This window comes from Tympanuchus pallidicinctus, unplaced genomic scaffold (assembly GCF_026119805.1).
Source record: "Tympanuchus pallidicinctus isolate F22 unplaced genomic scaffold, pur_lepc_1.0 scaffold7, whole genome shotgun sequence".
NCBI lineage: Eukaryota > Metazoa > Chordata > Aves > Galliformes > Phasianidae > Tympanuchus > Tympanuchus pallidicinctus.
Genome location: NW_026294791.1, coordinates 13,982,116 through 13,995,198, shown reverse-complemented (window position 1 = coordinate 13,995,198; position 13,083 = coordinate 13,982,116). Strand labels below are relative to the sequence as shown.

The 13,083-nt window shown below is 39.0% G+C and overlaps 1 protein-coding gene across 1 annotated transcript in view; it reads right to left on the bottom strand.

Annotated features, from left to right (window-relative positions):
• Window positions 1-7,965: 7,965 nt before the first annotated feature.
• HS2ST1 (heparan sulfate 2-O-sulfotransferase 1) overlaps window positions 7,966-13,083 on the bottom strand; it is a 72,166-nt gene continuing 67,048 nt past the window's right edge. Inside the window, exon 7 of the mRNA XM_052666050.1 lies at window positions 7,966-12,520. Within this exon, the coding sequence (XP_052522010.1) occupies window positions 12,294-12,520 (227 nt within the window). The 3' untranslated portion in view covers window positions 7,966-12,293. The remainder of the gene's footprint in view (window positions 12,521-13,083) is intronic.

Sequence of the window (13,083 nt, the reverse complement as noted above, 5' to 3'; positions counted from 1 at the left end):
AGTTAAGTCTGTAGCTTTAGAGCCCCGAACGGCACGCAGCGACACGTGGGGGTGCGAAGATCTGCAGGCGTTGTTCCCTGAGCTGAGGGGATGCTGCAGCACAGGAACATATTTACAGCACACAGATACTTTGAAAGTAAGGGGAGGTACTATGCCTTTCAAACACTGCATGGCCTGGGCATGGTTTTGGTAAAACACAGGCCTGAACACATAGCAAAAAAAAAAAAAGTTGTTTTTTTTTTTTTCTCCTTTCTTTTTTTCTTTGGGGGGTGACCTCAGACCAATATGCTCACGCTTTCATTTTCCTGAGGCAGGGGAAGATGCTTTCTTTCTTTTCCAAAATTAAGCAAAGATAACGCATCATCAGCTTAGTCACCATTAGTGGAGTTTGGACAGGAGGGATGCTGATCTTTAAATGCAGGTGGGCAGATTCTGCACAGTACAGTGTTCTCTGTCTCCCCAGTTGCTCCCACCTTTTGCACGTACTCCAGCACAAGGCTATCCCAAGCATTTGCTACAGAATAGTCAGAAAAATCTTGCTCCCATCTTGCTCCCAGTGGCTACAAGGGTGATCAATCAGATCAACTTTTCTGATTTTTATCCCCTTTGTTATTAAAGTGGTTATAACAGCAGACAAATAAAGAGTGTAATCATGGCAATTCCTTCCTCTGATCACATGAAACCACAGAAGCAAGAATCAGACAAGGGGGGAGAAAAACAGGTGCAATTGCTGCACCACTCTCCCCAGCTGTGCCGCACACACAACTTCTGTTTTGTTCTGATCCTTTTCCAAATGATTCAGAGGAGTTCCACCTTCCTAGAATTTGCTGCTTGTTTTTTCCCACTTCAGGAATTAGGGCTTATTTGGAGTCTTGGGGAGCAAAATCTTGTGCCTTGATGTAGCTTTGGACAGCAGCAGTGGGTTTGAGGCACTTTTTAGCTGTGACCAAATGGAGGGCTGCAGGTATAGAGCTCCCAGACACCCACACCTGTTCCTTGACCCTTCCCTGCTGCTTGGAACATGACAAGCAAGTACAAAAATTAAGTTCTGCATGAAGACAAATTTTTATGTTATTATACTAAAATGCTAGAGGTTAGTACACATTAATTTGAAGCATTAGTCATGCCAAGGTAGAAAGTTACATGGGAGGAAGGCTAGTGAGGGGATGTAGGAGGAGCCCTTCAGCAAGGGTGCTTAATTCTTAGCTTTTCCACAGTATTCTTGCATAACTGAAGGCAATTCACCTACACCAACATCATTGCTCTACTTCTAGGCAACACACTCCTGTTTTAGGAATGCAATAAAAAGTCTGTTCTCCTAACTTCACTGTTATTTTAGCGTGGTGTTTCAGTAACAGGCATACTCCCAACAGGCATACTCACCAGGCCACAGCACAACTGCTCCTGTACCTGATGGCCAACAGAAGAGGGAATCCAGCTGAGCTGCTCCCTGCTGGCACATCCCTGCATGGCACATCCCTGCCGGAGCAGTAGTAGATCCCTGCTCAGGGCTGGGGCTGAGCCTGCATGCGGGCAACAGGGAAAATGAGAAGATCCTCAGGACAGATAAATCTCACGCGTGCTTCGATGCCTCATCTCTAATATGGATAACTACCAGGTTTTCTAAAAAAAGACTGCAAAAGATTAAATGGACTCAGAAAATGCCATTAATTGGGTATTATGGCAGCCACACGGAAAAGCTGCTTACCAATACAAATTTTCCTTTTAATCTGTAGTAATATTGATTTATGCGCCTATAACATTATTTATGTGTAGTAATACTGACGCTTTTACACAGCATCATCTGCAAAGAACAAGAATCCATGCTGCTCCTGGTAGGAAAAGATAGCTCTTACCTGATGGAGAGTCTTCTCTCTAACAGATGGATGATGATGACAACAAATGCCCAGAGAAGGTTGGAAGAATGAAATGTAAAAGATGCAGGAATGCACTGCATCTGTGTTAGTCTACTTACATCGTGTGCATTGAGTGAAATATCTATCTCTGATGAGTAATGACAGGGAAGCTGCTTAAACTTTTCACTTACGCTGTGTGTCAGTGGCCACCTGGAAAATGACCATTCCTAGAAGCAAACACCAATATATTTCACAGGTAATCTTTTCTGTGCTTTTCAGGAGAAAAGCCTTCGCCCACCAGCCACTTTTGCTCGTAAGTTGCATATTCTTCACAGAAATTGGGGGGATGAGCAAACACTGCTAATAAAACTTACCATTTGATGCATGTCTTACAGTGAGTGATGAGTAGGTTGTTGCAGCTTAGAAGCCAAACTGCAGAATGTGGATGGAATCCTATTGTTTTTGTTTTTGTTTTTTTAAGTGATGGGTTTTTTTTGCTGCAGCTTTGAGCAGGTGGAAGATTTGGCTTTGTTTTTCATTTATATTGTTTTAACAATGATTCTCAAAGTCTTCAAGATTTTGTTACTGGCCTGCTTTTTTATGGCAGTGACATCATATGAAAACCAGCTATTTATTCCTTTAGGGTTCTCACTCCCCTCTGCCTGATTTGGGAGAACAGCAGTATGGGATTTTTTGATTTAGGTGGAAAGAGGAAACCACCCCGGGCAAAAAAGTCTACAGTCAGCAGAAGCAGCACTTTGTCTTCAAAGACTTAGATACAAGACTCCCAAATGATTAATGTTCCCAACTCACATTTTTCTTGCAGATGTGATTACAAAAGAGAATGTGGAGAGGAAATGACTTTTAAAAAATTGTTGGAAATGTGTTTCCATAACAAGAAGCAGGAGCGACAGAAAACATTTTTCTGGCTGGTTTTGCAAGAGTAAAGCCAACAATTATGAATTCAGATGCCAAACTGTGGGCAGTTGTTAATATTTACAACACTGAAACTAGATAGTTTAGTTTCCTAGAAAGTTTCTGGTTTTTGCTCAACCTGAATAAAAACCACCAACCAACCAACCATTCAATTTGTTAGATAACTACATTAACCCAACAAAAATCTCAATTCAAGCTCCATGTTTGAAAAATTGCCAAATAGTGTTACCCCAACACTAACTTTGCATTGCTTCTACCCATGGAATATCATAGACTCAAGAATTAGAATATGCCTATGATACCCAATTCCCATTTCCTGCCTTCTACAGCATAGAATCAAAGAATGGTCTGGGTTGAAAAGGACCATAGTGATCATCTACTTTCAACCCCCCTGCCATGGGCAGGGTCACCAACCACCAGACCAGGCTGCCCAGAGCCACATCCAGCCTGGCCTTGAATGCCTCCAGGGATGGGGCATCCACAACCTCCTTGGGCAACCTGTTCCAGTGTGTCAGCACCCTCTGAGTGAAAATCTTCCTCCTAATATCTAATCTAAATCTCTCCTCTCTCGGTTTAAAACCATCCCCCTTTGTCATATCACTATCCACCTTAAACAGCTGTTCCCCCTCTTGTTTATAAGGTCCCTTCAAGTATTGAAAAGACACAATGAGCCTTCTCTTCTCCAAGCTAAACAAGCCCAGTTTCCTCAACCTTTCTTCATAGGAGAGGTGCTCCAGATCATCTTAGTGGCCCTCCTATGGACTTGTTCCAAGAGCTCCACACCCTTCCTGTACTGGAGACCCCAGGCCTGGATGCAGTACTCCAGATGAGGCCTCACAAGAGCCAAGTGGAGGGTGACAATCACTTCCCTCTTCCTGCTGATCTCCCCTTTTTTAATGCAGCCCAGAATACAGTTGGCCTTCTGGGCTGCAAGCGCACACTGCTGGCTCATGTCCAGTTTCTCATCTACCAGGACTGCCAGGTTCTTCTTTGCAGAGCAACTTTGGAGCAAGGCGACAAGACTTCCAGTTATCACTGTTCAAAATTGGATAAACTTAATGAGATTGGCATGGAGGACAGTCTATCAACACAGAAAGCACTTCTGGATGTCAAACAAGACTTCTCACGCATGCATGAGAAAATACAAGAAAATTGATGAATTTAAATCAACCTGCATAAGCAAAACATAAAATGCTGCAATACATTTGAATAAGCATGATGATATCTACAATTAACTGCAACACCAGTGTTTCTCCATGCTCTCAGTCACAACGTATACAGTCGACCTGGAAAAGACTAAAGGAGCAATAAACTTGACTATATTTCACAGGAGGAAGATCTTTCAAATTTGTTTCCTAGGTACTAGAACCAAGTAAAACCCAAGCTGCATTGCTCAACAGGTGCAGAGAGGATGCTTCAGATACACAAAGTTGGTTTTGAAATGCAATGGAGCATCTGTCTAGGCGTGCTTTAGTCCTCCTGGCTGCTGACAATGTTTTCAAACTTGGCTTCCAAAAAGGTCTTTGAATATGAGTCTCTGGGTTTGTAATGTGCTCTCCAGAGCGATCAAGGAATAAGAACTATGAATATATATGCGTAGATACATGGATATATACACATATATAAATATGAAGACGTTTCTGGCTGGGTGAATTGGAGATGAGGGGTTACAGAACCAAAATGCTTACAGCTACAAAAGCCAGCTTCAAAACTTTTGTTAATAAAACCTGCCCATAGCAGTCTGATTCTAAGCTTGTCATGCTCTTGTCCTGCACAAAGACTAATATAAATAAATAAACAAACAGTGCAGTTAAAAATTCTTGCTGAATTAAGTGACCATCAGATGGAAACACATCCAAGGGGCTGTGTGCGTGCTCACTGGTGCTCAGCAGAGTTCAGCACAACCAGCAAGCATTGCCTGACACACAGGATAGGGAGCTCTGCTGCCACTACTACTCTCAAAGGTGATCCTGAGCAAACACAAAGTTTGATAAACCCGCTATTGGAGTTTGACCTCATGTCTTGCAACAATACCTGTGAGATAAGACTTGTCCTTAGGAAGGCTTGTGAACAAATTGCAGCACCCCCCAGAGCCAGCTGAGAAAAGGAAGAGGCAGAATGCAGATGGCATACTCTCACATTTTTCCACTCACTTGGGGAAAAAAAAAGCACTGAAAAAGAATTTGCTGAGGTGGGAAGGGGCACTGGAATTTTCCTGTTTTGCTCTGATTTTGATGTAAAAATTCCCCTTTTGCCTTAGGAAAAAAGAACAATCCACAACATTTGTTGAGAAGTCTTTGTAGAAAAAGCGCTGTGTACAGTAATTTTTGCTGAAAGTAAACCTCAGGTTTCCAACCATCTCTCAGCAGTAGCGTTTAGTATTAACAGATGTCTGGCGGGAATCTGCCTGAGACAGTGAACTTGTTCTGAATGGACACCAAGAAAAAGTGTTTAATTATTGCTTCATGAAATGCTTTCCTCCAGACTTCTTGGATGTGACTTACACCACGCCATTACTGACCATTTCATCTTCCAAGAAGCAACGATCACACTTGAAGAGCAGACGGGACTCCTGGGCAGCACAATCTGCTTTTCCAGAGCCATAGCTTAGCTGTAAGTACTGGATAAAGGTACTTGGACTGGTGTTATAAATAGGGGAGATTTCATTTGTCAGTGTGCAAGCCTTGCTTATAATAGCAATGGCCTTGATGGTGGCAACCTTGAATGCATTAATTCAGTCTAGGGAAGGAACTGAAGATCCAAAGCAGATAATTAGTCCAAAGATAGCCATCTTAGCTGTTAACGTTAGAATGGCTGCAATCTCATATTGTGGTTTAGATATCTGCCTACACTTTCCTCTCTGCTCTTTACTGTTATCTTCACAGATGCCTTTTATTTCCATATTGACTGCTCTACAGAACTGCTGCCCATCTATTCAGTTGCCATTACATAAGGCCCAGAGGCAGGCTTGACAGAGCCAGCCTATAACTGAATGCGTCTCCAACAGTCAAGCATTCCTTTTCCCCCTGCCAATTCTCCACATCATGCAACATTCTAAGTTATTAAATTCTAAATAAAGGAGATTAAGAATGCCAAATTCTACGCTGTGCTAAAAATGGTAATCAATATTTGTCAAGACAATAATGCCGTTAGGGCCAGAAAAGCATTATTCTTCAGACTTTTTTTCTTTTTAAAGAGACAGTTAATACTTTCCAGTAACTGCTGCATCAGGTCCAAAAGTTCTGGTTCAATTAGGGCATTTAAATTTTCACACCAAAGCAGGCGTGCTTCTCTCTCAAAATAGAAAAGTGCGTTGCCTCAACAATGCTGAATTTATTTGAAATACAATGCTTTCTTATTCAAAACAACAGAGTTTATATTAATTATAGACTGATCAACATATGCATCTATCAGCAAGGTAGCATTCCTTTTCTTAAAATATCAGAGGAATGTGATAGCTTTATACTTAAACTATAACCCCAATTCCCTTCAGTCAATATTTTAATCTATTTTGCTCTGAGATTTTTATTTTTATATATTTTTAAAATAAGAAGATGGGTAATTGTTCTCCATGCAATTATTTTGAGATCCACGTTTATTACAAAAAAAGTAATTAATGCCTGAGTGCAGCGAATCAGACTGGTATTCAGGACAAGCCTTGTAAATACACAGAGAGTGGGCAGAGAATGTTTATCACAGTATTTTCCATTTTTATGAGGATGCAGTTGGTTATTATGACAAGGTGAAAGGTCTCAAAGCCTTCATTTTTAGGCCACAGGTGTTCTTTGTAGAGGGTTTTTTTTAATAAAGAGTATTATTAGTCTTTTAAATTAGCTCTTATTGAAAGTTACCACATCTGCGTTATGTGGTAATGAAGCCAGGGGGAGGTCATAGCAGGGGACTTGTGCTTGAAGAAAACATCTGGACATTGCTTTGACATTCACTAGCAACTTCTTGTATTTTATTAAGTAAGGAAATAATACTGAAATAAAATGCAAGACTCAAACGGTAAATAATGAAACAAAAATACAAGACCTTCAAAAAAATCTGGCTGTGAAAAACAAGCAGAAATCTTCCCTTCTTTCACTCGCCTCTCATGAACTCTAACTGATGAGATTAATTACCCGTGCAAATGGCAGCATCAGTTAAGAAAAAAAAAAAAGAGGTTCAGTGAGTACTTAACTCCTATCTGTAACACCACCATCATTTCAGCTTTCACAGGAGCAACTACTGTCATCTTAAATAAAAGATTGTTTGTACTGTGAATTTTGTTGGCTGTCATTTTGTTTACTGCATCATTCCAGAAAAAGGCGTGGTGACCTTGGAACATCCTTTATATAGGCTAGGCAATTTCTTCCTTCACTTCCCACTGGCTGACAGAAGCAGAGTCTTTGTTTCCTACACAGCAATTACACTTATCTCCTCCAGTGACAGGAGCAAGGAAAAGTCTACTTGCAACAAAAGTAGGATTTCAAAGTTTGCAGAATCCTCAAGAGGAAGATGCTGAGTAACTGCACCACGGCTCGTAATCATCACAGCTGACAACCAAATATTTAGGAACTATCGCATTAGGAAACTTGGCTGGGACAGAGATTTGTTCAGCTCCATAGTGCATGCAGTAAGGAATGTTTATAGGGTCATGTTTACAGTACACAGAAGAAATCCTAAACAGTGTTGTACCCACGCTCACTGTATTTTCTTGTTTGAAGTGCTTGCCTACAAATGCAAACCACATTTCTATTCTGCTCCAGTTCTTACACCGCACTCATCACCGCAGTAACGGAGCATCTTCCAGTCCCACACTCATCTGTCACATCGTTTGTTCTCGGAGGCAGAGATGCAGGTATGCACCAATCCATTGTTTTAATGCCAATTTTCTGTTCCATTTTAGTATTAAACAACTTTTCATTGACACTTCCTGCACAATATATATCCTCTGGAAAGTTATTATATCTCTGGCCAGAAAGCCCAGTGAAAATTCTAAAGGCTTATTTGTAAATGTATTTGGTTATAGCCATATGAAGTGATTACAGATGAACCACACTGCAGCTCACTCCTCCCCTTCACCACCACAATAGCTGCAAATGAAGTTCAGGATCCTGCGTGACAACGTTCTAGAAAAAGATCATTCCGCGTGAATGTAGCACACAAATATTAAGACAGGACACCAGACTTCTTTTTTTTCCCCTTCCCACTGGGCGTTTTATTTTAGAGCATTTGCATTAGGTAATCAACTGAAACACTTCAACAACAGAAAGCTGGCAGCATAATAAGGAAAAATGGAGATTATTTCTCAAACAGCTGTGACAAAATGGTTTCAAGTTGGAATAGTATTGCACAAACGAATCAATTTACGGAGAGTGAGAGGGAGCGAGCATCTTCAACATGGATTGTGAGGAAAAAAGGCACTATTTAGCTGTGTGTGTATTTAAAAAGAAAAGATTCATGAAGAACAATCCATGTTTTTCAAAATTACATTCAGTACTACTTTAGAAATGCTCACAAACCTGCCTTTTTTTTTTTCTTTTTTCTTTTTTTTTTTTTTTTACAGAAGCTACAGAAAGCTGCTGATGTAGATACAAGACAGTACAAGGGTATAAACATTTATAATTATGCTCCAGAAAAGTCTCCATGAAGAGGGCTCTTCCTATAAATACTGCTGCAGAGGCTACCCAGTTGCATAGGCTTAAAGTAAAGGATGCATCCATGCAACTCAGTAGCGCCACAGTTTCTTTATCTCCAGTAGTCATAAAATAAGCTCTGATTTTGAAGAGCTAAATTGGCAGTGCATTCGAATCAGGTTTTTCCACTGACTGCAAAGCAGCACAGTTCAGTCAGGATCATCTATATAACTCTTGTCACATACTCATTTAGCAACACTAGGTAATCGTAACGGAAAATGTTAACAGAATTATAGCAGAAAACAACTGAATTTTCCCTGATATTAAAATAGGACTGCTCTGAGATCATGAACAAGGAAACGAATATTCCTGGAACACAAAAACAGCCACGTATCTTCAGAAAAGTAAAGTACTCAGAGAAAAGGCATTTCAAACCTGGAGGAACTGCTTCTTCCTTTGTCATACTTGTATAGCAATCTTTTTTGTGCCTGTTTGAAAATGAAGCTATGATCACACCATTAAAGACTATACGAAAATAAATCCAGAGTGAACTGGAATGTACACACATGACATCCTACACCCTAGAACTGCTTGTAGATGTCTGCTTGTAGATGCACAAGAAAACAGGAATGAAATTCTTGTTGCATGGATGCAGAACTGTTATGAGAAGGAGTAAAGAACACTGTTGTCTCCTGTCAGCACTGCCCAGTGTATCTCAAGTGCTCCAGGCATGCTGGAGTTATGGCTATGTAGTTGTCAGCACAGCTGAACCAAGTGCCATATACTGACAACCGTGAGTTTCAACAGGGTAGAATTTTGCACAAAATCTGAATGTTTGCTTTGTACAAAAAGTACGGAACAGTGTAACAGGATCTACTCTCAACTATAATTTTTAGCATTTCAGCTCCTTTCAAATGAACTTAGCCCAGCAAAAATCAAATCTCACTCCTATGCAGAGTCTGCAGTGACTTCAGTTAAAAGATCTGTGTTCAGGAGGCTGCATAGTAAGTCTAATGAACCTGCAGTAACAGAAGTCTACATATTGCTGCTTTTCATGTTAACTCATTAAGGGGAAATGCACAAGATAAATTCTGTTCATATACTGCAAAATATTTTTAAAACCAACAGACAACAGGTTATTCATAATTGTTAAAGCTCATTTTTCTAAACTTCCTGCTTTGGACAGTTCTCATTTCAAAAGAGTCCAAAAAAGTTCACAGTTGATTAGATGGCAGCACAAGATATAAAAGCAGACCATTTGCCTCCTTTCCGTGTTCCACAGGCAGTAAGGTTTTCAGAGCACACCTAAAATGATTACCTCTCCATTTGTAGCTAGCATTATTTTAAAATACTTAAGCTCGTTTGCCTCCACCCTGTCAGTTCACAGCAAAGAACAGGAAGTAAATCAAATGTCTTATATGAACTATGAAAAATATATTGCTCTTTGAATTAAAAAATAAAATGTATTCTTCTAACTGTTACTGAAGACTCCTTTAAGAAACCTTAAATCCAAGGGGGAAAAAAAAGAAAGAAAAAAGAAAAAAAACTTTTAAAATTGCTTATGAAATAGAAGACTTCTATATATCGAATAGGCTTTGCCTATTGTTTTCTTGTCAATAAAGATGTATTTGCATAAATACCTTTTTCATTACTTAGGCGAGTGTTGTATATTTTCACTTAGTAAAGCTTCTGTTCTCTTAGGAAGGTGCTCTTCTGAAAAATTTTGCAGACAACTCAAGAAGATAAACCAATCCAAATCATAATGAAGGAAAACAAGGTAGTCAATTCATCCAAAACAGAACTATCACTTAGTAGATAACATTCACTGGGATTATAAATATTCCTTTGATTTTATAACAAAGCAGTAACTTTTTTTGAAAGTTTTTAGATCTCCATTTGCTACTTCCTACGTAGGACTCCTCAGCTCCTTTCTTTAGCTAGGATACATGTTTCCATGTGTGAACACATTCTCAAGCACGTTGGCATTATTAACGACATCAGTTGAAAAGAACTGGAACAGGAAATCTTATGCAGGGTTCACACTATATAAATGGTAAGCTACCAGAAGGAACTTCCCTGATTACTTGGGAAGAACAATGATGTCTATTTCTGAAATTCAAAAAGAAAACCCAAGAAAACAAAGAAAACACAAGATGTACTTGACAGTCCCTCATTATCCTGTCTGTTATTGGACTGTTGCTTTTGGCTGCAGATACCCAGTTCACAGACATTTTCCATTACTTTTGTTTTCATTACAAGAACAGGCTGGCTAAAGAAACTCCACTTGGTAATTTCAAACTAAGCCTTTCAGCATCATCCCTTAGGAATCAAAACCTTACAATCCCCCCCTTTTTTTTTACTCAACTTTGTCTCCTCTGTGCCTTCTCTCCTATCAAACTCAATGAAAAGCACTTTAAGAAAAGGCAGGTGTAAGATGTGTAAATACTCATATTTAAGAAAATCCAATAGGAAACAAATTCTTATAGATCTCCACTGCCGTTTGCTATAATGCAGTGGCCCCAAACATCTGTTCTCAAATTTCAATTTACTTGATCTACCAGGTGTTTCACATTGTTAATAACGGCAACTCACAGATTTACAATAGTCACATAAGGCAGTTACATAAACACAAATATGTCAAGTTCACTGCATCTTTCTCAACCAGACTACACATCACATTTTTCTTCTTTTCCTCTTAATATAACAAAAGGATGAATGCTACGTTTCTGTAAAGAGAATCCCTGGATGACATTCTAGTTTTAAAGTCATAGAGGTCACTGAAGTGCATTCCAGCAATATCCAACAGTTAACTCAACCAGGAAGTATATGTGATGTCTTTTTACTTTACACGTAACAGAACTGGTGCAAAAAAACCCACTTCAAACTAGTTACTTTAAACCTTTTGGTCCAAATACATAAAATAAGCAGTATTTACAGCATTTTACTCCTTTTGTAAATGCAATGCTTTAAAACACATTATAAAGCACCTTAGTAAAAATATTCTACAGGTAAAAGTATTGAAGTAGTAGGAAAACCCTAACCATACCACAGCTCACTAATGGAGTCATAATATGGATTCACCAATACCTCAGCTTACAATAATTACAAAGAATCCATAGAGGAACTTTATGCTGATTTTGTTATTTATATACCACTGTGCAAGCATTGACTCTAACTGCAGACAAAACCAACTTTCCTTGCAGTTTTCCCAACCTCGGTCAAGTGGTGGTGGGCCTACAGAACAACAAAAAAAATCCCACTGCTGATTCTTCAACTTTTTACAATATTGATGTGGAAATGATGTTTTAACACTAATAATTAGTCGTAATTTCGGGCAATTCCAGCGGCAGCAGCATTTCTCAGCAGAACATGATTAACTATCCCAATCAATATCGTGTGACATGATTCACAAAAACAAAGCACAGATGTCAACCAGTTATTAACACTACTCATATAGTATACAACCAAGATTTCCATGTTGAAAGCTGGGAAAAATGACTTCCTCTTCACAGAAGTATAAATGAAAATAAATTGCTCTGAAAATTAAAAAAGAGCATTAACAGAAGCTTTTTTTTTTTCTTTATATTTTCAACTAGAACTGCTGTGTGTTAATTGCTCCAAATTAAAGTGAAGATTTCCTCAGGTAAAGGGTATTAACTCCCACTGAAAGTATTAGTTAGATAAAAGACACGAAGCTTTTGCTTCTGGATTACCAACATGGTTAGCATCCAACGCCCTGGAGGTGATCCACAGCCCGCATTTCTTGGACCTATAGAGAAACATCCTGGAGGTCTAACAAGCAATCTAGTTTCCATGGCTGAGGACTAAGATGATGATGTGACCAAAGATTTAGGTCCGTAAATCTAAAAGTATTATGTTCTTAGTTTGATTTAGGGTAAATCTTTTCATAGAAAAAGTTTTGAGCCAGGATATACAATTCTCCATCTTTTTCCCGAACTGCGTGTGCTCTGACAAACTGAAATTGCTCCAGTGCAAATTCATAGAACTCATTCTCCATTTTCCAGATTTCAGACTGTTGTAGCTTGGCAATAGTTTCTTTTGTGGGAAGTTTTTTCTCAGTTGTTTTCCTAAGATGAGACTTCTTTCCTAAATGCAAAATGAAAGCAATAACTTCACTTTAAAGTTCACGTGATGAAAAAATGTAAACAGTCCTTTTATTTACAGAGTTTTACACTCTCAGTACGCTGATAAACTGCACTAGAAGTGACACAACTTAATCCAGAGTTGATTAACACAATATGTGGGGCTGGAACATTGCAGTCTCTCACTACACGTTAATGAATTTTGAATCAGTTCTTACAATTCTTTCTTCTTAGCCTCATAAACCCAGCGAATGAACATTTCATTCAAGGAACAGGATTACTTCACATAATGTACTTGGAGCAAGATTAGTCCTACAAAATTAATTATTTAGATGTTAATCTGGTATCAAATGTTAAGAGTTTTACAAACTGCAGAGCCAGATACTTCTCTCATTAGAGAAAGATGACAAAAGTGATGACAGTACTTTCTTTAAGAAGCGCTATCTGTTGTTTTATATTAAATTTAATTGTATTAAATTTGTCAATCCTACATAAGTTGCATAGCCAGCTCCTAGGAAGTGAGCTTTTATCCATATAACACACATCTCATTATGACAGAAGCACTTG